The sequence below is a fragment of the Microtus oregoni genome, unplaced genomic scaffold (genome assembly GCF_018167655.1).
Source record: "Microtus oregoni isolate MIOR12 unplaced genomic scaffold, Mior012 000005F_ref0000423, whole genome shotgun sequence".
Classification (NCBI taxonomy): Eukaryota; Metazoa; Chordata; class Mammalia; order Rodentia; family Cricetidae; genus Microtus; species Microtus oregoni.
The window spans coordinates 29,076,111-29,101,132 of NW_024543064.1; the positions used below are offsets into that span (position 1 = coordinate 29,076,111).

The 25,022-nt window shown below is 51.0% G+C and overlaps 1 protein-coding gene across 21 annotated transcripts in view; it reads left to right on the forward strand.

Moving 5' to 3' along the window:
* Window positions 1–25,022, forward strand: part of Macf1 (microtubule actin crosslinking factor 1) — a 338,997-nt gene continuing 313,975 nt past the window's right edge. For 8 of the 21 annotated variants that reach the window (XM_041651091.1, XM_041651086.1, XM_041651088.1 and 5 more), the window contains exons 1-2: window positions 2–156; window positions 4,621–4,892. In XM_041651091.1, coding sequence (XP_041507025.1) covers window positions 4,673–4,892 — 220 coding nt within the window. In that variant the 5' untranslated portion in view covers window positions 2–156; window positions 4,621–4,672. Of the gene's footprint in view, window positions 157–311; window positions 424–4,620; window positions 4,893–25,022 lie in introns of those variants that run through there. The other 13 variants (XM_041651076.1, XM_041651084.1, XM_041651079.1 and 10 more) reach the window with 4 other exon arrangements.

The following is a 25,022-nucleotide window of genomic DNA, read 5'->3' on the forward strand; positions in this document are numbered from 1 at the left end:
GCCGAGAAGAGCTCCAAGGGGCGGGCCAGGGTCAGCGAGCGGCTCCGGGCCGGGGGCGGAGAGGTCGGCAGCCCCGAGGCCGGGAAGTGAGGGGTGTGAATCGTCCCCGCGGGCCCTGGTGTTGTTGCAAAGGAAGGGACTGCGAGAAGACGCGGGGTGAGTGCGGAGGGGCGCGGGTCCGCAGACCCGCAGGGCGCGGCGGGAGGGGTGCAGGGCGGAGAGCGCGGCGGGCGGGGGGCGGCGCCGGCGCCGGGGGTGGGGAGCGGGTTGGGCGGCTGCGCGGGCTCGGCTTCTGCCGCCGCCGCTAGGGCGCGGGGGGCGGGGGGCTCGGCGGCGCGAGCTCGGCCATTGTGGGAGCCGCTCCCCTCCGCCGCGCCGCGCCGCGCCGCAGCCGCCCGCCGGCCTCCTCCTCGCGCTCACAGGGTAAGGCGCGGGGCGGGCTCGGGGGGCTCTCGGCTCCTCCGCCGGCTGCGCGGTGATGCTTGGAGCCGGGGCAGCCGCACCCCAGCCCCGGGGCGACTGGCATGCGGGTTGACAGGAACGGGCACCGCAGCCGTGCGGGCCTCGCACCTGCAGCGCGGGGAGTGCGGAGCGCGCGGAGTCGGGGTTCCCTCGGGCGGCCGCTGCCCGGGCCAAAGGGAGGCGTGTTTCTGGGAAAAATGGGGCACACGACCGGGACCTGCAGGAGCGGCCAGGGCTGGGCAGGGAAACTCGCCTCTTGGTTCCTGAGATCGGTCGATGGCACCGACGCCCTGCCGATCCTCGGTCACGCGTCCCCGCTCTTTGTCAGCCACGCGCGGCGGGCACGCGGACCCACCCGCGCCGCCACCGATTCCGGGGAGCGCCCCTCCCCCGCGCCGTGGGGGTGGAGGAGAGGTGGGGAGAGCAGCAGCCTGTCGGTGCAGGGTCAGATGCCTGTAGAGGACCCAGGTGGCCTGGGGACCTTCGAGATGCATTGGGGGTGTGGGCGCGCGTTCTTGCCAATCCGGGATGGAGAGAGTCCGGGATGGATAGAGTGACCTGACTGATTGAGGAGTAGGGCGGAAGCCCGGAGGTCACACAGGTGTGAGTGTGTGTGAGAGGTCGAAGATTGTCACTGGCCTGGCTTGAGCCGAGGAGGGCCCGGCTTCTCACCGAGGAGGCCTTGCCTACGAGGGCCTTTGTAGTAAAAATGGGCGTCTAGGAGGAGAATGGGAGGCTCTAGAACGAAGCAGGTGGCCAGAGAGGAGGGGCAGTCTCCTGCCCAGGGTTGAGGGTAGAATGCGGGCACAGCCTGAGTTTCCTAGAGGTTGGGGCTGTCACTTCAGCACTCCACCGAACCAAAGAGGTAGGTACTAGAAGGTAATGAGGAGACTGGGGTCAAGTGCTCCGAAAAAGGGCAAAGCCGTGCCCGTCCTTGGATCTTTTCAACTCTTTCAGGGGGCAAGAAAGGTCTTGCTGTTCCCTGGGAAGCGCCTCACTGCTGACACAGGAATGTCCTGACAGGGCCGCTCTGACTGCCCCGAGCTGACTGCCCCGAGCTCCACAGAAACCCATGGTGGGATCTTTTGTTATCTGAGTTCTGTGCTTCTGAGGGAGACGTCCCTGTTCCAGGAGAGTGTCTCTACCTCTTGCTGCTTCTAAGCCGAGATTCCCAGGATCTACAAGGAGCTGTGCTAGGGACCTAGGCATTTAGGCCACTTCCCTGTTTTGCACAGCCCTGTGTGCAGATATTCCCCGTAAGGAAAAGTTGACAGCGTTTCCATGTCCTGCCTTTAGAGCCCAAAGGGAACTATTTACCTGAGCTAGCTCTGGGTCCTTATCAGAAGGCTGACAGCTGAAGGCATGCATCATCTTGGCTCTGAGAGCTCTTGGGGTGGTGGGCCGTGTGTAGCAGATGGTTCAGGGCAGTGAGCTGGGCCTGGCTGAGGGAAGGCTGCCCAGTCTGACTGGTGGAGTCCAGCTGGCTTGGAATGAGTGTGTTTCCACTCCTCTCCCTCCGCTAGCTAAACTGACCAGAAAAACTGAAGGTCCTTACCGTTACCCCTGGCCCCATGCTGTGTGATGTATTCCCACACAGCCCTTGGAATGAGCCAATGAATATTTCATCTAATGCCTGCTGTGTGACATACATGGTACCAGCTACGTTTACATTCGCATTTCACGGGTGTCCTTAAAATATCCTGGAAGGAGAAGTACTGCCCCTCCCCCACTGTGGAGCTGGTGAAGCTGAGTCTCCCAGAGGTAGAATGGCTTGCCCCTGATCTCACCGATTGTGAGTGACAGGACCAGAATTTACAGCCAGGTCTCTCTTGCTTCAGGTTTAGTGCTGTGTCTAATCTATGCTGGAGAAATCAGGAATTCCCACCTTTTGTAGCTCATGTTTCTTTTCATTCCTGCTGCTGAGACTGTACATTAGCTTTTTGAAAATGTTTCCCATCTGTTGTCCTATTTTATCCGTATAGATTCCTGGGAGGTAAGAGGGGGAATGTAATAATAACTTCTGCACTGAGTGCTTACTGGGTACCTGGCTTCAGATGAAAGGATATTAGTTAGTTCTTGCAAACAACACTGTGAGGTTAGATGGTAGTAGCATCATGCCCATTTTATAGATGAGAATGTCAAGGGTGACAAAATTAAATAGCTTTTTCAGGGTCATACAGCTAATGAATAAAGGAGTAGAATTTGAACGCATATCTTTCTGTCTGGCTATTAGTAATGGAAGGTAACATTCACCCATTATTTTTGTTTGTTTTTAGACAGTGTCTCACTATGTAGCCATGACTGGCCTGGAGCTTGTCATGTAGACTAGGCTGGCCTTGAACTCACAGAGATCTGCCTGCCTCTGCCTCATGAGTTCTGGGATTACAGGCATGTTATACTATGCCTGGCTAAAAATTCATTTTATTTTTAATTCTGTGTGCATGTATCGTGTGTGCACATGAGCCAGGTGTCTGAAGAGCCCAGAGGAGGGCGTCAGGTCCCTGGAGCTAGACTTACAAGTAGTTATGAACTGCCTGCCGTGGGTCCTGGGAACTGAAGTTGGGTCTCCTATAAGAGCAGTATGCGTTCTTAACCATCTCTCCCTATAGCCCAAGTTTCTTTGTAAGTTTGTTTGAGACAGGGTCTCCGAATATAGCCCAGAAGACACTGATATCACAGTCTTCCTGCTTCAGCCTCTTAGCCTCCTGAGTGCTGGGATTACAGGTTTGTGTACCATATCCAGCCACATGGTGCTAATGATTTATAAGTACTTGCGGCTAGGGTTGTAACCCAGTGGTACAGCCCTTGCCTAGTATGTGCAAGACCTGAGGCCCAAGCCCCAGCATTGGAGGAGAAGGAGGGAGATTTCTTTCAACAGACTTCCATGCTGTATCCCAGGCTGGCCTGGTACTCAATATGTAGGCTAACCTTAAACTACTTGTGGGATCCTATTGCCCCTCTTTCTTTTCTCTTTTAATCTTTAAAGACAGTGTTACTAGCCGGGCGATGGTGGCGCACGCCTTTAATCCCAGCACTCGGGAGGCAGAGGTAGGCGGATCTCTGTGAGTTCGAGACCAGCCTGGTCTACAGAGCTAGTTCCAGGACAGGCTCCAAAGCCACAGAGAAACCCTGTCTCGAAAAACCAAAAAAAAAAAAAAAAAAAAAAAAAAAAAGACAGTGTTACTTCTGGGTGATGGTGGTACGTGCCTTTAATCCCAGCACTCAGGAGGAAGAGGCAGGCAAATTTCTGAGTTGAGGCCAGCCTGGTCTACAGAACAAGTTCCAGGACAGCCAGGGCTACACAGAGAAACCTTGTCTTGAAAAACCAAAACATACATATATGTATGTATGTGTGTGTGAGAGTACATATATATGTAGATATATTACTAATTTTGTCATGTTGTGTGCGTTTTAGCTGCTATATACATGTCTGTGTACCACATGCATGCCTGGTGCCTGCAGAGGCCAGAAGAGGTCATCAGATTTTAGTTTGGTTTTGAGAACAGAACTTAGGACCTCTAGAAGAGTAGCCAGAGCCTCCCCTCCATCTCTGTTTCACAAGCACTGGAATTATAGGCATGAGCTATCATGCCTGACTTTTTGTTTTGCTTTGTTTGAAACCAGAACTCATGTAACCCTGGATAGCCTTAAACTCACTATGTTGCAAAGGCTGGCCTTAAACTCTTGATCCTCCTGCCTCCACCTCTTAAGTGCTGGCTCTAATAGGTCTGTCTATCTATCTATCTATCTATCTATCATTCACATTCTATCTATAGATAGGTAGGTAGATAGATCTATTACCTAATATAATTTTCCCCTAAGCCCTAAGAATTAGTCTTGGCATTTGTTGTTTTTAATATGTTTTTTTTTTTCTAGAAAGGGTTTTTCCATGTAGCCCTGGCTCTCCTGGAACTCATTCTGTAGACCAGGCTGGCCTCGAACCCAGAGAGGCATCTGCCTGCCTCTGCCTCCCGAGTGCTGGGATTAAGGCCTGTGCTGCCATGCCCAGCTGTGCTATTTCATTTCGTAAATGGGGAGACTGAGGTTCAGGAGGGAGAAGAGATCAAGTCAGTAGCCGGGCCAGGAGTCGCGATCCTAGTCTCAGTGTTCCTTATGTGATCCTCCCATTCTGCTCTCAATCTTCCCTCTCTCCTCCAGATCCTTCTCCCAGGACAGCCAGTCCTTTCTGTAGCCGCCCCTGCGAGCCACCATGTCTTCCTCAGACGAAGAAACGCTCAGCGAGCGGTCCTGTCGGAGTGAGAGGTCATGTCGGAGCGAGCGGTCTTACCGGAGTGAGCGGTCAGGGAGCCTGTCTCCCTGTCCCCCCGGGGACACCTTGCCCTGGAATCTGCCACTGCATGAGCAGAAGAAGCGGAAGAGCCAGGATTCGGTGCTGGACCCTGCAGAGCGTGCTGTGGTCAGAGTCGCTGGTAAGAGCGATCTCCAGCAGCTTTGGCTAGCTGGATGCTGCGGGGTGGAGGGAAGAGTAGGCCAGTGTGCACCGCCATAGTAGGGAGCTGAGAGATCCTCAGGGCCAAGTCAGCTGGAATCTAGCTTGTTGTTATGACGACTGTTATTATTGAAGGATGATGAAAGGGCATTCAAGAGAAACCTGAAGGAAAAAGAAAACAAAAACCAGAAAAACCCTGCCTCCCCCAGTACTGAATGAGGCTTGTTCTCATTTCTGCACCCTGTGCTTTTCCCACTCCGTTGTGGTTTATGTATGTAATAGTTACCTTCCTGGCCTCTGTTCCCGTGTGGGTCTGTTTCTTCATTTACCCTGAAAAAGATCTTCTGATTTATATCTCAGATTTTATGGTTATTTGAAAATTTATTTTTGTGTTTTCATCACAGGGTCTCACTATGTAGCCCTGGCTGGCCTGCAACTTGCTTTGTAGACCAGGCTAGTCTCAAAATCACAGAGATTCGCCTGCCTCTGCTGGGATGAGAGGTGTGCGCCACCACCTGGCTCAGACTGTAGTTACTTTTGAAGGCTGTGTATGTATATTTCAGGGTTTTTCTACATCCTATTCTTTTTTTTTTTTTTTTTACTGTTCTTATGTAGTAGACTAGACAGCACTATGATGATCATAGTTAGGAATAAAAAAAAAATTTCTGTTATGTTATTTCCTTACAAGGAAGCCTTTGGCAGAGGCGATTTTACTCACGCCACCTTTTGAAGCTTGTGTGTAGATTCTCCAGTACCGGTGGGAGGGCTAGGGGCTGCCTGCTCTGATCAGGAGGTGCCCGTTTTCCTTCAAGCAGCAAAGGTTAGGGGGCTGGAGAGATGGCTCAGCGGTTAAGAGCATTGCCTGCTCTTCCAAAGGTCCTGAGTTCAATTCCCAGCAACCACACGGTGGCTCACAACCATCTGTAATGAGGTCTGGTGCCCTCTTCTGGCCTTCAGGCATACACGCAGAAAGAATATTGTATACATAATAAATAAATATTAAAAAAAAAAGCAGCAGAGGTTAAGAGTGTAAGAGGATAAGGAGTTACGGGTGGTGATGTGCTTGGAACTGAACCTGGGTCCTCAGCCTAGTGTTTGGCTTTAATAAAAGAGCCGCTTCACTGGAGGCATCCAGAGCTGGCTCCCGGATGTACGCTCAGCACCTCAGCTGGCCTGCTTTGTGTAAGTTGCTTCATTGTCTCACCTGGACCTTCTGATCAGCCGGATGGTTCTGGTTCCCTCAGTCTTTTCCTCCTGCTTCCACGTGACTGCCAGAGCATTTTAGTCTAAGATGCAAACCTGCTCCCATCACCCCAGCTGCTTATAAGTCATCTCTGGCTCCTCGTTGCCAGTGAAATAAAGGCTTCAGCATAAGAACTCAGCCCAAACCAGGCCCCACTCCATCTCCTCCGCTTTACCAGCTGCCCACCCCCATCCCCACAGCACTGCGCAGTCGCTCGCCCTTCAAGGTATGCAGCATGTGGGATCAAACCTCTAGGCTTTAATTTTCTTCTCTGCAAGATGTTGGCCAGTTCCTCCTCCTCTCTTAAGTACCAGCCTTTCTAGCCCTAATGTCCCCAGTGGTACCCAGAGTCTCCTCCTCCACTCTTATATATTCATGCTTTTCTCTCCTCCTCTTCCTTTGCCCAGCAGAGCAGTGAACCCACAGGGAGTCCATCACTCCCTCATGACTGTGAGCTATTCAGTGCTGTGGCTGATTTTATGCCTTGACCTTCAGTGACTTACACAGGGGCCCTGTGCACACTAGAGATCGTCAAGTAAGGAGCGACCGACCAAATGAGCGCAAGAAGTACTGAGAGGCTAATATGTGGCAGTGGGTTGTCACGGGAAGTTAGGAGGGAGGGGCTCTGTAGACGCGTGGGTCAGGAAAGATGCAGGGGTGAGCTCTGGGGGAGCCGACGGCAGAGAAGCATGGCAAGCAGGAACTGCTGGTGGGCAAAAGGGAGCCCGTGCCCCGTGGAGGAAGTCCTCAGGTGTCTTGGTCCTGAAACATCAGCTAGTAACCAAGTTTGGAGCAGGCCCTAGGATGCAGGAAGAGGTTTGCTTGCCCAGCCTTGAAGGGGCATACCTCAGGGGCCGCTGAGTCACAGATCTCTCCTCCTGAAGGCAGAGGGGACGCATCAGTTTTCTCTCCTTGTTTCTAGCCCATCATTCATCTCATACATGGTTCTAGATGGCTCGGTGACAGTTTCTTCCTCCAGTTCTCTGAGAAGGCTCTGCTGTTTTAGATTCTGGTCTAGGCAGTAAGTCAAGGGGAGTCAAGGGAGCTTAATCATCAGGCAAAGGCCCTCAGGACCCTGCCAAGTCAGCTGAGAAAGGGCTGGGCAGGTGTTGGGCTGTGCTCTCAGGCTCTGATTCTGGCATCATGCTGATCTTTGCATCCTGATCCACCAATGGCTGTCTTGGGGAGAGGGCTGGACCAGTGAAGCTGGAGAAGGGGAGGCTGCCGCAGTTAAAAATAACCGTGCTGCCATTGGGTGTTTCCTTAGAAAAGAAGAGAGGCAGCTGAGTTGGACCAGGCTGCTACTTTAGTGTCTGGCTCAAGTCTCCATACAGTTTTAGAATGTTGTGGGGGCTCCACCAGAGTAATGAAACAGGCGGCCTTGCTTCTGAGGAGACTCCCACATGTGGGTGCTGGGACACCCTGAATGCTCTGAAGCTCTCTGCTGCAGAATTTGCCTTCTGGGAGGAAGTGAAGTCAGGCTCACACTGGAAGCAGCTGTGTCCTGTGTAATTTTCTCTTCCCCCAGGTTTTGGGTTATGAAGCTAAGTGGGGCTGTCAAAATCAGTCTCATCAAAAGCTGGGCAGTGGTGGCGCACGCCTTTAATTCCAGCACTCTGGAGGCGGAGGCAGGCGGATCTCTGTGAGTTCGAGGCCAGCCTGTTCTACAGTTCCAGGTCAGGGACCAAAGCTACAGAGAAACCTTGTCTCAAAAAAAAAAAACCAAAAAAACAGAAAACAAACAACAACAACAACAACAAAAAACAAACAAACAAAAAACACCAAAAAGAAGAAGAAGAAGAAGAAGAAGAAGAAGAAGAAGAAGAAGAAGTCTCATCAAGTGTAGAGACTTCCAAGTCCCTAGCCTTTACAGTTGGTGTCTTGAGCAGGTCTTAGGACCCACCTTTGGTTGAGGGGTGTGATGGGAACTCCCTGCTGGTCACTATTGCAGAGAAGAGAGGTAAGCCAGGGTTGAGAAAGCTTCTTCTCAAGGCAGACTTCCCAGACTCAGAGAGGCTGCCGTCTAGCCTGCCCCTGGCTGCCCTCACCCCTTTCTTGCCAGCCCTGTTCTTATCTCCCCAAGTCTAGCCCCTTCGAAATGCAAGAGTCAATTGTGAAAACTTTAGGGTTTACAGAGGTTTCAAGAGGCTGTGAGCTGTCAGGACACACGCTAGGCTAAGGCCCTGAGGCCCTGGGGACTTCGTGAAGTCACACAGGATTGGCAGGCATAGATCTAGGTAACTCCTAGTGTGAGGTTGTTCCCATTTCTTATACCACCTGGCCCAGTCTGACTCCTGCACAGGTGACAGTTTAAATAGCTGGCCTGATCCCCAAGTCACCGCTGGGAGCAGCCTTGAGATACTGACCCATAGAAAAAGGAAAGGGCAGGGACAAAACTGGAGAGAGCCAATAGCCTGTCTCAGTATCTCCCTTAAATTCTACACCTCAGGCCTTTCTGTTGCTTCTTCCCCTCTGACTCTGTCTTGAGTGAATAGCAGCCCTAATGGCTGTCCTTACTCACTGAGGGCGGTTGACACGTGGTGGAGGGGCTGGAAAGGTTATTTTAACAAGGTATACAACATCAAACTGGGCGCTGGGGGTGCATGCCTTTAGTCCCAGCTCTAGGGAGGCAGACACGGGCAGCTCTCTTGAATTTGAGGCCAGCCTGGTCTGCAGAATGAGTTTCAGGGCAGCCAGGGCTGCACAGAGAAACTCTGTCTCAAAACAAAACAAAACAACAAAGCTCTATTCTTTGAGGCCTGTGGAAATAGGTGAAGAAAATGGTTAGACAGATATCATGTGGTTTTACAACTACACAACTGTAGGGGGCACCATTCACATTTGTTGCGATATGGATTTGTACAGTTGTTACGACTAGTTTCTTGCAGACACCTGTCAAGTGTCTTGTTTTGACTAGGGCAGGGTTGGTGCAAAAGGATTCATTCACCTTCCACCCATCAATTAGGTATTCATCCATCTAGTGAGGCCTTTTTTAGGTTTTGCTTTGTTTTGTTTGAGACAGGGTCTTATAGAGCCCAGGTTAGCCTCGAACAATCTGGGTAGCAGAGGCTGGCTGTGAAGACTAGTCTTTCTGCCTCTACCTACCAACAGATGGATTTCAGGTGTGGGTCACCAACCCCAGCTTTGTTCAGTTTGTTTTATTTTGTTTTAAGGTTGAGAAAAATTTTATTAGCATCTACAAGAAAATCTGCAGGGCAGGCAGCTGTAAAATCTCGGCAGCTGCCTGGAGGAGGAGAATGGAGAAGAGAAGGGAAAGCACCTTGCGATTTGCGTTGAGTGGGCCTAGCGGTCAGCCAGTCACACAGTGGGGAGGGGGACAGTGGAGGAAGAGTAAGGACGCCCCGTGTGTAAGCATCCTTCATCAGCAGGGAGGAAGAAGGAGAGGAAATTGTGCTTTTCTGATTAATTAGAAAAGTGAGCCAACTTAGGAAGCTGAAGCTGCATGCCTGCAGCCCTGCAGGAGACTGCCCGTTGTTCTGTCTCTCCCTATGATGTCAGAATCTCAATCTCTCTGCAGCCTCTTCTCATGCTGCCCCCCCTCTTCTTTTGCTTTTGCAAAGGCAGCTGAAGATGTGGTTCTTTTTTCGTGGAATTCAGTTTAGCCGAGAGGATGGGAAGAAACTGATTGCGCTGTGAAAGCCACACACAGGAACTCAGGCTAACCAGTTGGACAGCATCGTTGAAAGTGCTGTTCCCGACATCTGCTCCATTGCAGCCTCCTCCCGGAAGCCGCCTCCAATCCCTCCTATCAGACAGTTCATCTCTTCCAAGCCCTTTTCCATCTTATGTTCTAGCTCTTTGTTTCCTGGTTCATTGCCCACACCAGACATGGACCGTGTTCTAATCAGGAGTCCCGTCTTGCTTTTCTGACCTTGGGCAGACAGTCCTGAGAACACTGGTGCCACACTCTTCACGGAAGGGCATCTGCTCCTCCTTTTTGTCCATGCATCTCTCCTCCAGAACAACAGATTTATCCATCCATCCATCCATCCATCCATCCACCCAGCCATTCATCTATCTATTTAATAAAAAGATCGAGCCCCTACCATGTACCAGGAACTCAGACACAGTTGTATCCAGAGTCAGGAAATCTATCTAGCCAGATGACTTTAGCCAGTTTCATCTGTAAAAGGAGCTTCAGTTTCATCTGTAAAAGGCAGGGCGAGGGGAGGGGGGAACAGTCATACCTGCTTCCAGCAACCTTTGACTGGGGATCAGAGCTGACTGGTGAACAGAGGTGTACATGCCCATTACTGCACTTAGTGTGGTCCTTCCTAGTACTTGGTTAGCAACCTAAACTGCAGAAGGCCAGCAGTTTCCTAGGTCAGCAAGGAATGGGCCTGAGCTTGCCACTTCCGTTGCTTTCTTTTGTTCAGTCCAAAGGCTTTGTCAGAGAGCAGGTGGACATGGTTTGTTCTGGCCAAGCCACAGATGGGATCAAGGGCTGTAGGGGTAGGAAATGGGACTCCAAAGAATATTTCTACTGGGGACCCCTATTCCCGGGCAAGCAATCTTTCTTGTTCTGAGCGTTTTGGAGCTTTGTACCCAAGAAGGCTCCTTCTCTTCCCAGCTTCTCTCGCTTTTCCTGGCTGTGTGTTGTGGGTCCCTGGCTCTGTTCTGGAGTTTGGTTTCAATAGCAGGAGAGGCCTGGGAAAGTGGGGCAGCGAACTGTAGCTACACCACCAGCTCAGCTGCAGTGCTTTGAAAGTGAATCTGGGTCACATTTGCTGGAGGGATAGAAAATGACCACGTGGGCAGGATTCTGTGCAAGCAGCTAAAAAGACAGCCAAGCTGTCCTTTCTCTGAGGCTCAGGGTCCCTTTGGGACCCCAGCTGGTGAGGGAGGTGGTTGCTGGATGGCGAGGGGCAATCCTTTCTTTGCACCATTGGTTTCCCACCATGCCTTTCGAGTGAGTTCCAGGTAATACAGAGGAATAGCAATCTGGCTTGTGGCTGTCTGTTCTGGACGTTAGGAATGCAGAGAAAGGACTGGGTGCTTTGGGGACAGTGGAAGGCTGTGTCATGTCTCAGAGATGAGCTGCCACGAGAAGACCTGACTGTCACAGGATCTAGGACTGCACTTGCCTCTACTCTAACAGCATGCCACCTCACAGGCATGTGATCATACCTGGGTGTGAGAATTAATTATCCACCACCCAAGTGTTAATTCGAGCCCATCTGGCATCTTTTCTCATAGTTGCTGTAGCTGAGGCCTGCCGTGGTTTGACTTTATAGCCTGCCGGTAGTTGCCTGGCTTGGCTCTTCTATAGGATCGGGAAGGGTCTTCCCAGCTGGACTCTCTCCTTGAACTAAGGATGCTGCTACAGAGAAGTGAAGCTCCGTGATCTGAAGAATGATCACGACCTGTGCCCCACTCCTACCCCCGATGTTTCATGGCCAAGGGGAGGATTTTGCTTCAAGCCTCAGTGAGTGTGTCTTTGGGCATGCGCTCTTCACACCCTCGCTTGTGGAAGAGTAAACCACAGTTGTTTAGGCTTCTGTTCATCCATGCGAGGGAATGACTTTGCGTTCCCTTGGTTGGGGACCCTGAGAAGTTACTAACCTCACATTTTCATTGTTAAAATCGGGGAGCAAGAGAGCTGCCTCAGAGTTTTGCAAAATGGGTTAAGAGATCATGGGAGTAAGCCGCCTGCCCTGTAAGCTGCCTTTAACGACATTGGCTAGTCCCCTTAGTATCCTTGATTCGCTCACCTGTTTCCTCATCAGTCTATGGGCGCTGGTTTACCTGTCTTTCATTGGTGCTGCACTTCCTGATAATCGGTCCTTTAGCTACCTTGCTCAAGGCTCAGCCAGGGCTTCGGGGTTCAGCTCCTACCAAGGAAAGCGGTGGAGATGCAGGCTGAAGAAAACTGTGGAAGTTCGCGGGGAGAGGGCTCCTCTTGCGCCTGCCCATCTGGGACCTGGAGCCGGGAATGCATTTGATCTGGGACTTGGAAAAGAACTAGGAGCTTGCTAGGACATCCTGAAGAGAGCAACATACCCACTGGGTTTTTATCCTTTCTCTCAGCAGGAAGGGGGAAATGAAAAGGGAACAGTTGGTGGGAGTTAGGAGTTAAAGAACACTGAGGGTGGCTGGGGCGTGAACTCTGGACCCAGCCTGGGAGCTCCTGAGAGCTCATGTCATGGCTGGTAGCGCGACTGCCAAGCCCTAGGTGTGTACCAGGGCTTCACGCACGTCATTTCGTCCTCACAGAACCCTGGGACATCACTGCTAGCACCTTGTCTAGGTTTGTGCAGCAAGCTAAGGGAAAGTCAGGGTTCGGCATTATCAGTATGCGTAGTGTCTCCTGAAGCCCCACAGGCGCACTGCTCCCTGGAGTTACTGAGTACTGGGCACCAGGTCCAGCTGCTGCCAAAGCCCTTGCTCTGTCCGGAGAGCTTCAAATACAGGAGCAGCGAGAATGGTGTTCTGAATAGTCATCACCCCAAAACAAGAATTACCAAGCAGAGCATGCCTTTGATTGCTCATGAAGCACAGGCAGGTGGGTCTCTGAAGTCAAGACAGTCTGGTCTACAAAGTGAGTTTCTAGACCAGCCAGAATTACATAGTGAGACCCTATAAAAAAAAAAAAGGAAATTTAGAATTATGGTGAGTCTTAACTCTGCCCACACGCTCTGCTTCTGCCTCTATACTCCAGTTATAGAGGAAAGTCTGTAGGTGCTGTAGGCTCCTTAGGAGGCTGAGGCAGGAGCATTCATGCTTCAAAGCCAGCTTGAGGAGCTTTAGTGAGACTCTGTCTCATAGTAAAGGTACAAATGGCAGTTGCGAACATAGCTCAGGAGCAGACTACTTGCCTAACCTGCAAAAGGCCTGACATGCAGTCCCCATTACTGAAAAGGACAATTTGGGCAACCAGATACTTTTGCATGCCCTCCAATTTTTTTTATTAGCATATATCTAGTATATAAAATAATGATTTTTTTTTTGTTATGACAGGGTTTCTTTGTGTAACCCCGGCAGTCCTGGACCAGGCTGGCCACAAACTCAGTGATTTGCCTCTCTGCTGAGATTAGAGGCGTGTGCCTTTAATTTCATTACTTTTTTCTTTTTTTTTTTTTTAAAGATTTATTTATTTATTATATGTACAGTGTTTCTGTACTGCATATATGCCTGCAGGCCAGAAGAGGGCACCAGAGCGCATTACAGATGGTTGTTGGGAATTGAACTCAGGACCTCTGGAAAAGCAGCCAGTGTTCTTAACCTCTGAGCCATTTCCCCAGCCTCTTATTGATTGATTGATTGGTTTATTTTTGGTTTTTCTGTGTACTTCTGGCTGTCCTGGAGCACACTATGTAGACCAGGTTGTCCTCCATCTCTGCGAGTTCTGCCTGCCTCTGAATGCTGGGATTAAAGGCCTGCACCACCATTGCCTAATTTATCTCAGAAGACTTTTTTTTTTTAAAGTCCCCCTCCCCTAGATTTATTTATTATGTATACAGTGTTCTGCCTGCATGCCAGAAGAGGGCACCAGAGCGCATTACTTATGGTTGTGGACCATCATATGGTTGCCGGGAATTGAACTCAGGACCTTTGGAGGAGCAGCCAGTGCTCTTACCCTCTGAGCCTTCTCTCCAGCCCCACCTCAGAAGACTTTTAAGATCATAGAGAAAAGGAATCCGCCTTGTGAGCAAAGCCTGTGTGTAAGACCCGTTCTGATGCTTAGGGAAGTAGTTCACCTGATTGTTCTCACCTAAAACCAGAGACTGCTGCAATGTAGAGCCTGCCTGTGGAGGCCTTGGGGATTAACGCTCAATTCTCTCCTTTCACAGGTTTCTATCATGGGGCAGTGTGGGAAGGAGAGATTTAAGGTGGAGGGAAGTCTCATAGGTAAATTGCTGCATCTTTCAATTTTGGAAACATCCCAATTTACTGAATTAAGAACCTCACTGCCAGCACTCGGGAGGCAGAGACAGGCAGATTTCTGTGAGTTCAAGGCCAGCCTGATCTACAAGAGCTAGTACCAGGACAGGCTCCAAAGCTACAGAGAAACCCTGTCTCGAAGAAGAAAAAAAAAAAAAAAAAAGAAACCTCAGTGCCCAGGAGGATGAGACCCGTTCCTGCAGGAAGGGCAATAGGGTGTGAATGAGGTTTGACACTTTTATTTTGTTTGCTTTTGTGTTTTTTGATTTTTTTTTGTTGTTGTTGTTTTGGATTTTTTTTTTTTTTTGCTTTTTTTCAAGACAGGGTTTCTCTGTGTTTTCCTAGCTGTCCTAGAACTTGCTCCGTAGGCCAGGCTGGCCTCAAACTCACAGAGATCTGCCTGGCCCTGCCTCTGCTAGGATTAAAGGCAAGGCTTGCACCACCACCGCCCAGCATGAAGCTTGACTCTTTCAAGAGGGAAAAGAATACAGTTTTATTCGCACAGAGGTTGGGATCTCTATTGATCCGTTCCTTTGCATGTTACATGCTGTTTTGGACCACTGTATTTGGTCTTTCTTTGACCATCAGCTCCCAAATAATGACACAGGGAGGCAGAGGCAGGTAGATCTCAGTGAGTTTGAGGCCAACCTGGTCTATAATGTGGGTTATAGGACAGCTGGGACTGTTATACAGAGAAACCCTGTCTTGGAAAAAAAGAAAAACAAGCAAACAAAAAACAAACTTAAATTAACCTGTTTGTATTAATCCACATTCTGCCATGTGGCTCATTATCTCTCTCCTCAGCACAATACGTACAATGCTTTCTCTGCATCTTTCTGGCTAATCCCCACCTCTTAGATTCTTTCCCCAGAAGTCCTGCCTATTCTATCCTGCCTAGCTATTGGCCATTCAGCTCTTTAATAAGTCAATCAGCAGGTGCCTTTAGGTAGGCCAGGAAGGACAAACTCATCTTCACACAGTGTGATCAAATATCCTGCAATAGATCCCAGTGGTTAAGTGGACTTTAAGACACAGGTGTTCTATAGTATAAAGGAGACAGACACCTGGTGAGTTCAGTACCTTGCCCTGAGGTCTCTCAGCTTCAGTAGGGGGCCAAACTGGGAATGACTGTAGGTCTGCCTAAGGCAACCCACTGTCTTTCTAGTGCACAGTAAGATAACAGCAGCTAACCTCTGTGCAGCACTTCAAGGTTCACGGAGTGTCTGCACCCTTCAGTCAGGAGAGGCCGGGGCATGTGAGGCATTCCACATACCTTTGGACAGCCGCTGATTAGGCGCCTTTGCTCATTCTCCGCATGGGAGATTCTTTGGCAGTGACTCCGAGAAGCCACAGGAGAAGGCCTAGGGAGACTCTAAGGTGGTGAGACTTGGCCAGTTGCTATGGTTACCCAGCCATCTGGGTAACCATTTTGAGGGTTGCTATGGTGATGGGCTGCAGGGTGGCAGGGAACCTTCTTCCTGGGTGGCTGGCACCAGCCAGGCTTTTGAGATGAGGGGTACTGCCATTCCACAACAGAAGAGGGCAGCACACGTGCAGGCGAAGTCTAGCTGCCCCGAGGGGACGTCAGGCAAAACTCAGGCTTCCAGGCAGCAAGCAACTTTATCTGGGACTGGCCAGAGGGAAGGGCTGGACCTGGAGACAGGACTCCTGAGACAGAGACTAGAAACAGGCAGTTTGCTTTCAACCAAATGATAAGATTGAACAGTCTCTGCCTTGCCTGCTACCAGCTTCTATATAGGGGTATGTAAAAGACACAGCAGACAGTGCTGTAAAAAGGAATAGAGCATGCGCGCACACACACACACATACACACACATGCGCGCGCACACACACACATACACACACACATGCACGCACACACACATACACACACTCACACTCCTACTTGCAAATGTATTTATAAAGCATCAATTAACACATAGAAAATAGAGCTGTGTAAACCGAATGGAAGAAGTGCTGGGAGTAAGCCTCCAGAGGCTGAGGGGCCTCAGCAGGAGGTGCCATCCTTCACTACTCTTTCCAAGCGGCTCAGAAAGGGGCCTCAGTCCTCGCTCACTGAGGAAATGTTGGTTTGACTTTTTTCTTTTCTCTTTCTGAGACAGAGTCTCACCATGTAGCTCTGGCTGTCTTAGAACTATGTAGTCCAGGCTGGCCTTAAACTCATAGAGAGTGCCTAGGGAGTGCTGGGATGAAAGGCATGTGTCACGCCTAGCTTCTGAACTGGATTTATTTGCTTGTTTGTTTGTTTTTTAGAGACAGGGTTTCTCTGTGTAACAGTCCTGACTGTCCTAGAACTCAATTTGTATACTAGATTTTTTTGTATACAAAGATTTACCTACTCTGTGTATGTACCAGCCACTGGGAGTTCTGGGATTTCTTTCTTCTTATTTTTTTTAATAATTTATTTTTTATTTTATAGTATTGGTGTTTCGCCTGCATGTATGTCTGTGAGAGGCTATCAAATCTTGGAGTTACACAGTTGTGAGCTGCCATGTGGGTGCTGGGAATTGAACCCAGATCCTCTGGAAGAGCAGTCAGTCAGTGCTCTCAACCTCTGAGCCATCATCTCTCCAGTCCTGAATTAAGGGATTTCTGCCTGGGTCAGTTAAAAGCAGCTTCATGTGTTGAGAGTGAGCTTTCACGTGGGATTTCAGCAGGCAGGAAGAGAGTGGACTTTTTAGGCAAAGGGTCAGAGTTTGGTTCCGGGGAGGACGCTGCCCACAGAGTAGGAGATGCTGTGAGAAACAAGCATACTATTTATGTGGGCGTGCGTGCCTGTGGCAGTTGGGATTGAACTAAGGTCTGTTGCATGCTAAGAATGTACTACTGAGCTACAGTCCCAACCCAAAGGATTTTTTAAGTACCTTAGCCTATTCAGAAGCCATGATCAGCTGAGTATTTGGGGTCATCTGGTTCACTCATTTTTTTTTTTTGTAGTTGATCATAATTTAAAAAATTCAAGGAGTGTCCTAAATATTAAACGTTATTTGCCATGTGCTGAGGATCTCATGATAACTAACACATACAACAGCCCCAGGCCTCTTAGAGCTAATGTTTTAGAAAGGGTAAAAGCTAAGTTGGCAGGGGCTGCAGAGGTGGCTCAGTGAGCTCTTGCTGCTCCTGCACAGGACCTGGGCTCAATTCCCAGCACCCACACAGCTCGCTACTGTCTGCAGGGCAGTTTCAGGGGATCCACAGCTCTCTTCTGGCTTCTCTAGGCACATGCTCTGTACACATACATCCATGCACACAAAACATTCCTGCACATAACAAAATAAATTTCAAAGATAAGATGGCAGTGCATGCCTGTAGCTGAGGCTGAGACAAAAGGAACTCAAGTTCAAGGGCAGCATAGGCAACATTGTGAGAACTTTCAAACAAAGAAGAAAGAAAGACCTTGTCTCAAAGAAACAAGAATAGTGGTCGAAGAAGAGATCCAACACCCACACTTTGTCGTCTGACCTCCATTCCTATGCATTGACACACACACACCCCCATGTGCACAAAAGAAATAAAAATGTATTAAGAAAGAAACAAAGAAAAGGGAGACGGTGTGGTGGTACAGGCCTGTGTCTCACGTACTCAGTGCTCAGGAGATAAGGTAGGAGAACTGCAAGTTCAAAGCCTGCCCAGGCAATTTAGAGATCTATTGTCCCACAATAAAGAGTAAAAGGGAGGCCTGGTTTAGTGTCAAACAGCCTCAGGAGTCAGAAGCAGGTGGATCTTTTTTAGTTCCAGGCCAGCCTGATCTACACCTAGAGTTCCAGAACAGCCCAGGCTACACAGAGAAACCCTGTCTCAAAAAAACAAAACAAACAAATGAAAACAAATGTAAAAGGAGGGGAGAGACAGCTCAGCAGTTTAGAGCACTTGCTGCCCTTACGAAGGACAGGAGAGAGGTTCCCAACACACAAGAGGGGCTACTGACAACTGCCTGCAATTCTATCTCCAGGGGGCCGTGTGGCCTCTGCAAGCATCCATAATGATGCCCCCTCCCTCAATTAAAAAAGTCTAAAAAGGAGGGCTGGGGATAGAGTTCACCTGTAGAGTGCTTCTGCTGAACCGGGAAATCGAGGAAGGCTTCCTGTGAGCATTTCCAAGAGGAAAAAGAGTTACGCTAAAGGAGAGGAACAACGGAGTACGTGGTTTTGGAGAAAACCAGATGGGAAGGCTCTGAGTTAAGAGAGCATATTTGATGCACACCTTTAATCCCGGCACTTGAGAGGCAGAGGCAGGTGGATCTCTGTGAGTTTGAGGCCAGCCTGGTCTACAGAGCTAGTTCCAGGACAGTTAGGACTGTTACACAGTGAAACCCTGTCTCGAAAAACCAAAAAGAAAAAAAAACAAAGGAGGGAAGGAGAGAGGGAGGAAAAGAAAGGAAGGAAGAATGAAAGGATGAAGAAAGGAAGAAGGAAAGAAAGAAAGCATATTTGAGGAGCTGAAAAGTGTCAGGGTTTTCGGCAGAGGGGCACTTGACAAAAAGTGGGTTTACTGCCTTGCATTACCGGTCTCTCCCACTAGATGTCCTCCCAAGTTCGTTTTTACGTCTGCTCCTTCCATTGCAACCTCTTTAGAAATTCCACAGCAGGCCGACAAGTCAGGAGCCTCAGAGCTTTCAGGATTGTCTGCTTTGGCAATAAACTTAGACTCTCGCTTGGGAAAAAAAAAGTAAAACAAAAGCAAAAACCCCGCATTTTGGAAGGCTCCCTCCCCCCCCCCGCCCGCCCCCCAGCAGCTTTGAGCCTAGTACAAATTTCTCCCTATAAAACAGGAGCAGCAGCCAAACATGTGGACTTCCCCTTTCCCATTCATCAGAAGAATGCTTTACTTCAAACTCTCAGGGGAGTATTTAAATGCAAATTTCGTCAAGAAAGCGACTTGGGTTGGAGAGAGGCACTCTAGCTACAGCGCAAACCAGAGCCCTCTTCCTAATTACCAGGTTTCTTTCCTTTTTTTCCTTTCTCCCTTTTTGGGGCTGTCACTATGTATAAATATAGTTTAGGCTGCCCTCAAATGTACAGTTCTCTTGCCTTAGCCTTCCAAAGGCCTGGACTGCAGGTTTGCATCACCACTCCTGGCTTTACTGTTTTTTCTTTTTTGGGGGGAGGGGGGAGGCACTCACAGAATGGGGACGACACAGGGTGGGGGTGGGGTGGGGTCTCACTGTGTAGCCTTGTATAGCCTAGAACTCACCTTGTAGACCAGGCTGTTCTCTGACTCACTGTGATCCATGCCTGGCTTTTTTACTGTGTTTCTTAATAGGAACCTCAGTCCTTTGCCTTGTCCTCCCTAGACCTCCTGGTCTAGACGCTTCCCTCTGTTATTTCCCAAGCTTTGACGAGAATCAGTCACTTTTCTTGAGAAACCTGCTCACAAACCGGTGCTGGGAGAAGGCCTAGGAGGGATGGGGGCCTTTTCTGTTTGCTCCAATGTACTGAGGGAGGAGGCAGGTGTCGGTTGGTGAAGGGGGCGAGGGTGGAGGCCTGTGGAGGTGAATTTGGCCTGGGCCCTCTTAGCCCTATTGGTGTGAGCAGTGTGGAAAATGCAGTGACTCAGCGCTGGGCCAGTCCAGAGCTCCAGAGGCGGCAATTCCCTAGTCTCTGCTGTCAGTCACCACACTCACTCCTTCAGTTTGAGTTCTCTAGAGCTAAGACCCCTTCTCCTTGTGTTTGCAGACTAAGCTCATTAGCAGCTGGCCTCAATCTGTGAACTATGATTTTTTTTTTTTTTAAGCACAGAGTTAAACTGGAAAGAGAAGAGCATTTGCCCCAAGGATCTTCCTTGTCCTCTTCCAGGCCCTCTTGGTGTAACCTCCACACTTAGAACTTGGGCAGCTCAGCAAAAATGGATGGGAAGACAGATGTATGATTAGTTATTTGCTCAGCTGCTTTCTGACCAGGGTGTGACGCAGGAGGCTATATTGCACCTACTAGTGAGAAGCGGCGTTTCTTTTTCTGGTTATTGGTGTGCTGAGCCAATGGTTGACCAAATAACTGACATTACTCACGAGGTACAAAGCTACAGTTCTTGCTCTAGGCTAAGAGGTTCCTACCTCAAACTCTTTAAGAACGGGAACTGAAGTGGAATTCCAAGTGTCAATTTTGGTTGCTCAATGCCACGTGAAATCTTTTTATATGTGCTCATGTGCCTTCACAGTGGCATTTACTAGTCTAAGTACCACAACCACTTCCCGGCCCCTGAAAAACAACGGTTGAATGGGGCCTGATGTGGGTTAAAAGTATCGTTTACAATTACCAAAGTTCCTCTCGTTTGTCTGAGACAGGGCCTTCCTCTGTGGGCCAGGCCAACTTTGAACTATAGCAATTCTCCTGCTTCAGCCTCTTGACTGCTAAGATGACAGGTGTGAGCTGCCATGGCCGTCTTGGAACCCCTCAATTATTGCTCTTGGTTCCAGCCAACCCATGAATCCTGGGATTGAAGGACACAATGAGAACCTGAGGACGCTGGGAACCCTTTTACAAAATGGTCCCAAAGAAATTCCTGCCCGTATTTACGTTTCTTTTTCTTTCTGGAGGGCGGGGAATAATTGGCTCTTGGCTTCGCTCTTGTTATCCTAACCAGTTTTACTCCAGAAGCCTTTCTTTGTTCCCTGACAGTCCTGCTGCAGCCTCAGGTTCCCACATTTGTCCCTTTTAATCTAAGGCGCTCCGTTAAGAGAGCTGTCACAGTTTACTAATCCTATTGGTCCCCCCCCCCCCCCCAGGTTGATGCCCTCCCCCCACGTGCAGTCCGAATCCTGTTTTCATTGCTTTCTCAGTTGTCATTTCTCAGGCTCTGCTCCTTGGCCTGGTTTACTTTACGGTGATGGCACTGTCCCCCTCGCTTCCACTTCGGTTTTGTCTCTTTCTGGACAACCCTTTGTTCCTGGGCTTCTTTGTGGTCGTACTTCGGCCTCCCAGAGCAGTCCTGGCCGGGGCTTGCCCTTGTCTCGGTTCTGGAGCCGTCTGGCCTTGGATGTGAGGCGTCTAGGTCTTTTGCTCCCCGCCTGCCTTCAAGGTTTTCTCTAGGACCTTCTCCCGCAGCCACACAGGCCGTGGCTCCCGCCTTTGTCCCGGCTGCCGGTGTAGGGCAGCGCTGAGTGGGGCTGCGGCTCAGCCTGGGTCGGCCCGGGGGTCTCCCGGCCGCTACCACCCGCCGGGCCTCTGGTCCTGACGGACCCGGGGCCTCCTGTCGGCGGCCCGGCCTGCTCGCCGCCTCGCTCCCTCCCGCGGCCCGCCCGGGCGGTGGTCGGCGGCCCACCCGGCCCAGTAGGCTGCGGCCGCGGGCTGAGACGCGCCCGGCGGCGGAGGCGGAGGGCTGAGGGGCGGGGAACCGGCCCGGCCTGGCGCTCCTGACAGGAGGCGCCGCCGCCGCCGTCGCGCCGGGGCGGGCTGAGGGAGGAGCGGAGCCGAGGGGTGGGGAGGCGGAAACGCGAGCCGGGACCGGCGGAGCGCGAGCGGGCCGGGTGCGAGCGGGCTGAGGAGCCGAGCGCGACTGCCGGACCGGGCGAGACGGACGCAGAGCCGAGAGCGAGAGAACCGAGGGAGCCGCCGCCACCGCCGCCGCCGAACCGCACAAAGGCCGAGGCTGGGGCCGCCGCCGCCGCCGCCTCAGCGCGCGGGCCTGGAGCCGGCGCCCCCCGGGGCCCCGGCAGAGCGCGGCGCGGGCAGCCATGGCCGGCTACGTGCCGGGTCAGCAGCCGGCCAACCGCAGCCAGGAGAAGGAGTTCGTGCAGGCGTACGAGGATGTGCTGGAGCGCTACAAAGGTGAGGCTGGCGCCGGGCCGCCGCTGGCCGGAGCCCGAGGCCGCGGCTTGGCCCTCGCTGCCCCGCGCGCGGCCGGCTGCAGGTGGGGCGGGGGGCGCGCCCACCCGCGCGGGCCGGGCCGGGAGCCGCGGCCGCCACTCGGGGACCGGCTTCTGGAGAGTTGAGATAAACCCGGCGAGCCCTGCTGCCAGGCCGGCGCTCCCCTATCACCACTCACACTGTTTGCTCTATTATCTGGCCGGGGCCGGAGGAAGAGAGACGTGGAGCTGGCTCTGGAGACCGACTGCTGTGGGACTGGGTGGCGGAGGAGGAGCTGGGCTCGAGGGAGAGCCTCTCCATCGGTTTCCCGGGGCGAGCTTCCCAGCGGTGGCTCTCCGGAGGTCGCCCGCCCGCTTTTGTCTCCCCGACTCTCGGAGGAGTGGCGCGTGGGGAGCCTAGGTTGCCGAGCAGCGTCCTGGCCGGGGGTCGTGGGGGATCCGGGTGGGTTGCGTGGCCCGTGAGTGTGCGGATTTCGGTGGCGAGGCCTCCCCACCCCCACGTCACCCCCGTCCTCGGTGTCTGGGCCTGCCGGCATGAGGCAGGGGGCTAGTTATTTTTTCCCCCCTCTCAGAAATAAAGATTGGTCTCGGAGCTCGGATTTCAGCCCCTGGAGGCTGTCTTGCGAAGCGGTTGAGCGAGTTAATGCCTAATCTCCGCCGAGTGCACGCAGAGAAAGTTTTGACAGGCCAGCAGGGCTGCAGGCTGCCTTCCCTAAGCGCCCAGGTGCCCCGAGTGGAAGGCAGGGGTGCGTGGCACTGGGGCCCCAACTTTGATTTATCAGTGTGCTCTCCACCGCAGCTTGCACTTTCTCGCAGAAAGTTCACAGGCAGCTCCCCGCCCCCCCATCCCCTTTTAAAGCTGGGGCTCTGTGACTAGCCTTGCCTTTTTTTCCCCCTGAAGGAGAGAAATCTTCAAGCCTCACGACCGAGGCCGGCAGGCGTGTTTACAACACCTACCCAGTGAAGGGAAACTAACGACAAAGCTATACCCCCCCCCCCCTTTCTTTTTCTGGTCACACTAGAGCTCTATTTGGGAATGCAGCATGGGGGTGGGGACCAGATGAAATGGTAAAAAGGACCCTCTGGGGTTCTATTTGTTTTTGCTGCATCGACTTCTATAAGCCGTCCAGTTTTCCTGCCTGCAGGGAGTTTTCTGTCAGCCCCCCGTGGCCCTTTTAAGAAGTACGGATTATTCCCGAGCGCGGAGAGGTTAGGTTGTGCTGTTCAACTTCATTGAAAAAGCTGCTTGCTGAATGCTTCCATTAAGTCTCCTCTGCAGGCTTTTTAGCAACCCTGGGCGACTCCTCAGAGGGAGGCTGTGCTGGGGCTGGCTCCGGCTGTGGCAGCTTTCAGCCGGCGGAGTTAAAGTCCAGCTACAGGAAGAAATCTCAGGACCTCCCTGGGTTAAGCTACTGGTGGCTCCCAGCTGAAAGGAAGTTGGGCTCCCTTGTCGTGGTAAAGAGGAAGCAGGGCTTGTTCCTGGATGGGCGCCTGGTGTTTCGGTCTTTCAGGCCTCTCACTCAGTATGACTTTGTTCTAGTGTGGAGGAATTCGATTCTTTTCAGATGCAGGCCCATTTCTTTCTTTTATTTCTAAAAGACGCTTTTCTTTTCTATCTATCTTGAGTGTTTTGCCGGCAGTATAGCTTGTACGGCTTTGTACCGCGTGGGTGGTTGATACCCGAGGAGGTCAGAAGAGGGCTTTGGATCCCCTGAAACTGCAGTTCTGGATGGTTGGGAGCCACCATGTGGGTGCTGGGAATCAAACCTAGGTCTTCTGTAAGAGCAACAGGTACTCTTAACTGCAGGGCAATCTTTCCAGTCTGCAGTCTATCAATATTAAAAAAAAAAAAAAAAGCCTTGGGGTTAAAGAGATGGTTCAGCAGACAAGAGCATGTGCTTCTCTTGCAAAGGGTCAGGGTTCAGTTCCCAGCACCAGTGTAGCAGCTTACAACCTTTGGTAACTTCAGTTCCAGGGGATCTGACAAACCTCTTTTGGTGTCCTTGTGGATCAGACACACATATGCTACACATGAATTCCTGCTGACACACACATGCACAAAAACAAATAATCTTTAAAAAAACATTAGCACATCCATGCCCTCAGTTTCAGCATCTGGGAGACCAAGGTAGATAGATCTCTGAGTTGGAGGCTTGCCAAGGGCTACACTACTTATGTCTCAAAATAAAATAAAAGTTATAAATATTAAAAAAGAATTCGTTTTGGAGAGAAATGGGAGAAATTGATATTACTGTAGGCTTCTAGACCTTCAATGGTGGGCCTCCAAGTTAGATGCATCCTTACTGTAATAATTCGAGGGATTATCTTTATACAAAACAAAATGGGATTTTCAGATAGAGCAGGAGGTCTGTAGTTCTCAGCTACATAAATTGCCCATAGAAGGGCCTAACGTGACAAGTGATGTATTCACAGTGTGGATGGAGCAGAGCTGGGGATGAAGCAACTTTATTGGGAATGGTTGTCAGGATTTTCCAGAACTGCTTGGCAACTCTTACCCTGCGTGTTGGTAGTGAGCATGGTTTTGGCAGGGCTGGAAGATTCAGCATGGACATAAATGCTCTCCTTCACTTCCCAAGTAGCCCCCACAGGCTGTTTCGGAGAGCTGGCCAACAGTCAAGAAGCACTGGATAGCTTGATGCTAACGTTTTGGAGTGGGAACAACCCCCCATATCCCTCAACAAGTGGCTGGGCATTGGAGATGCTAGGATGATGAGAGAGGTCTGGTTCCTGCCCTGGTTATTCACATCTAGCAGGGCAAAGACAGACACAAGTGATTCTGAGGCTGATGATGACAGAGAGAATCTCTCTGGGGTTCCTTGGGAGGTTTGGGCTTGTCCTTTTGTTTGTTTGTTTCAGGGTCTTGCTGTATAACCCTGCTTTTAATTTTAAAATCAGTTAGTCGACTTGAAGACAGGTTTTCAGCCTCGGACGGATGGGCGTGTAGCTAGCGGAAACTGGCTTTGAGTTCCCAAGTCTCCTGTCTGTGCTTCTTGGGATTACAGGCTAGTACGCAGCGCCAGTTCAGAATTAGATTTTGTGTTTTCACAAAATTTTGAAACTTAAAAATCTAAATGTGCCAGCCTGGGCCAGGAATAAGAGAACGTTTACATTTCAACATC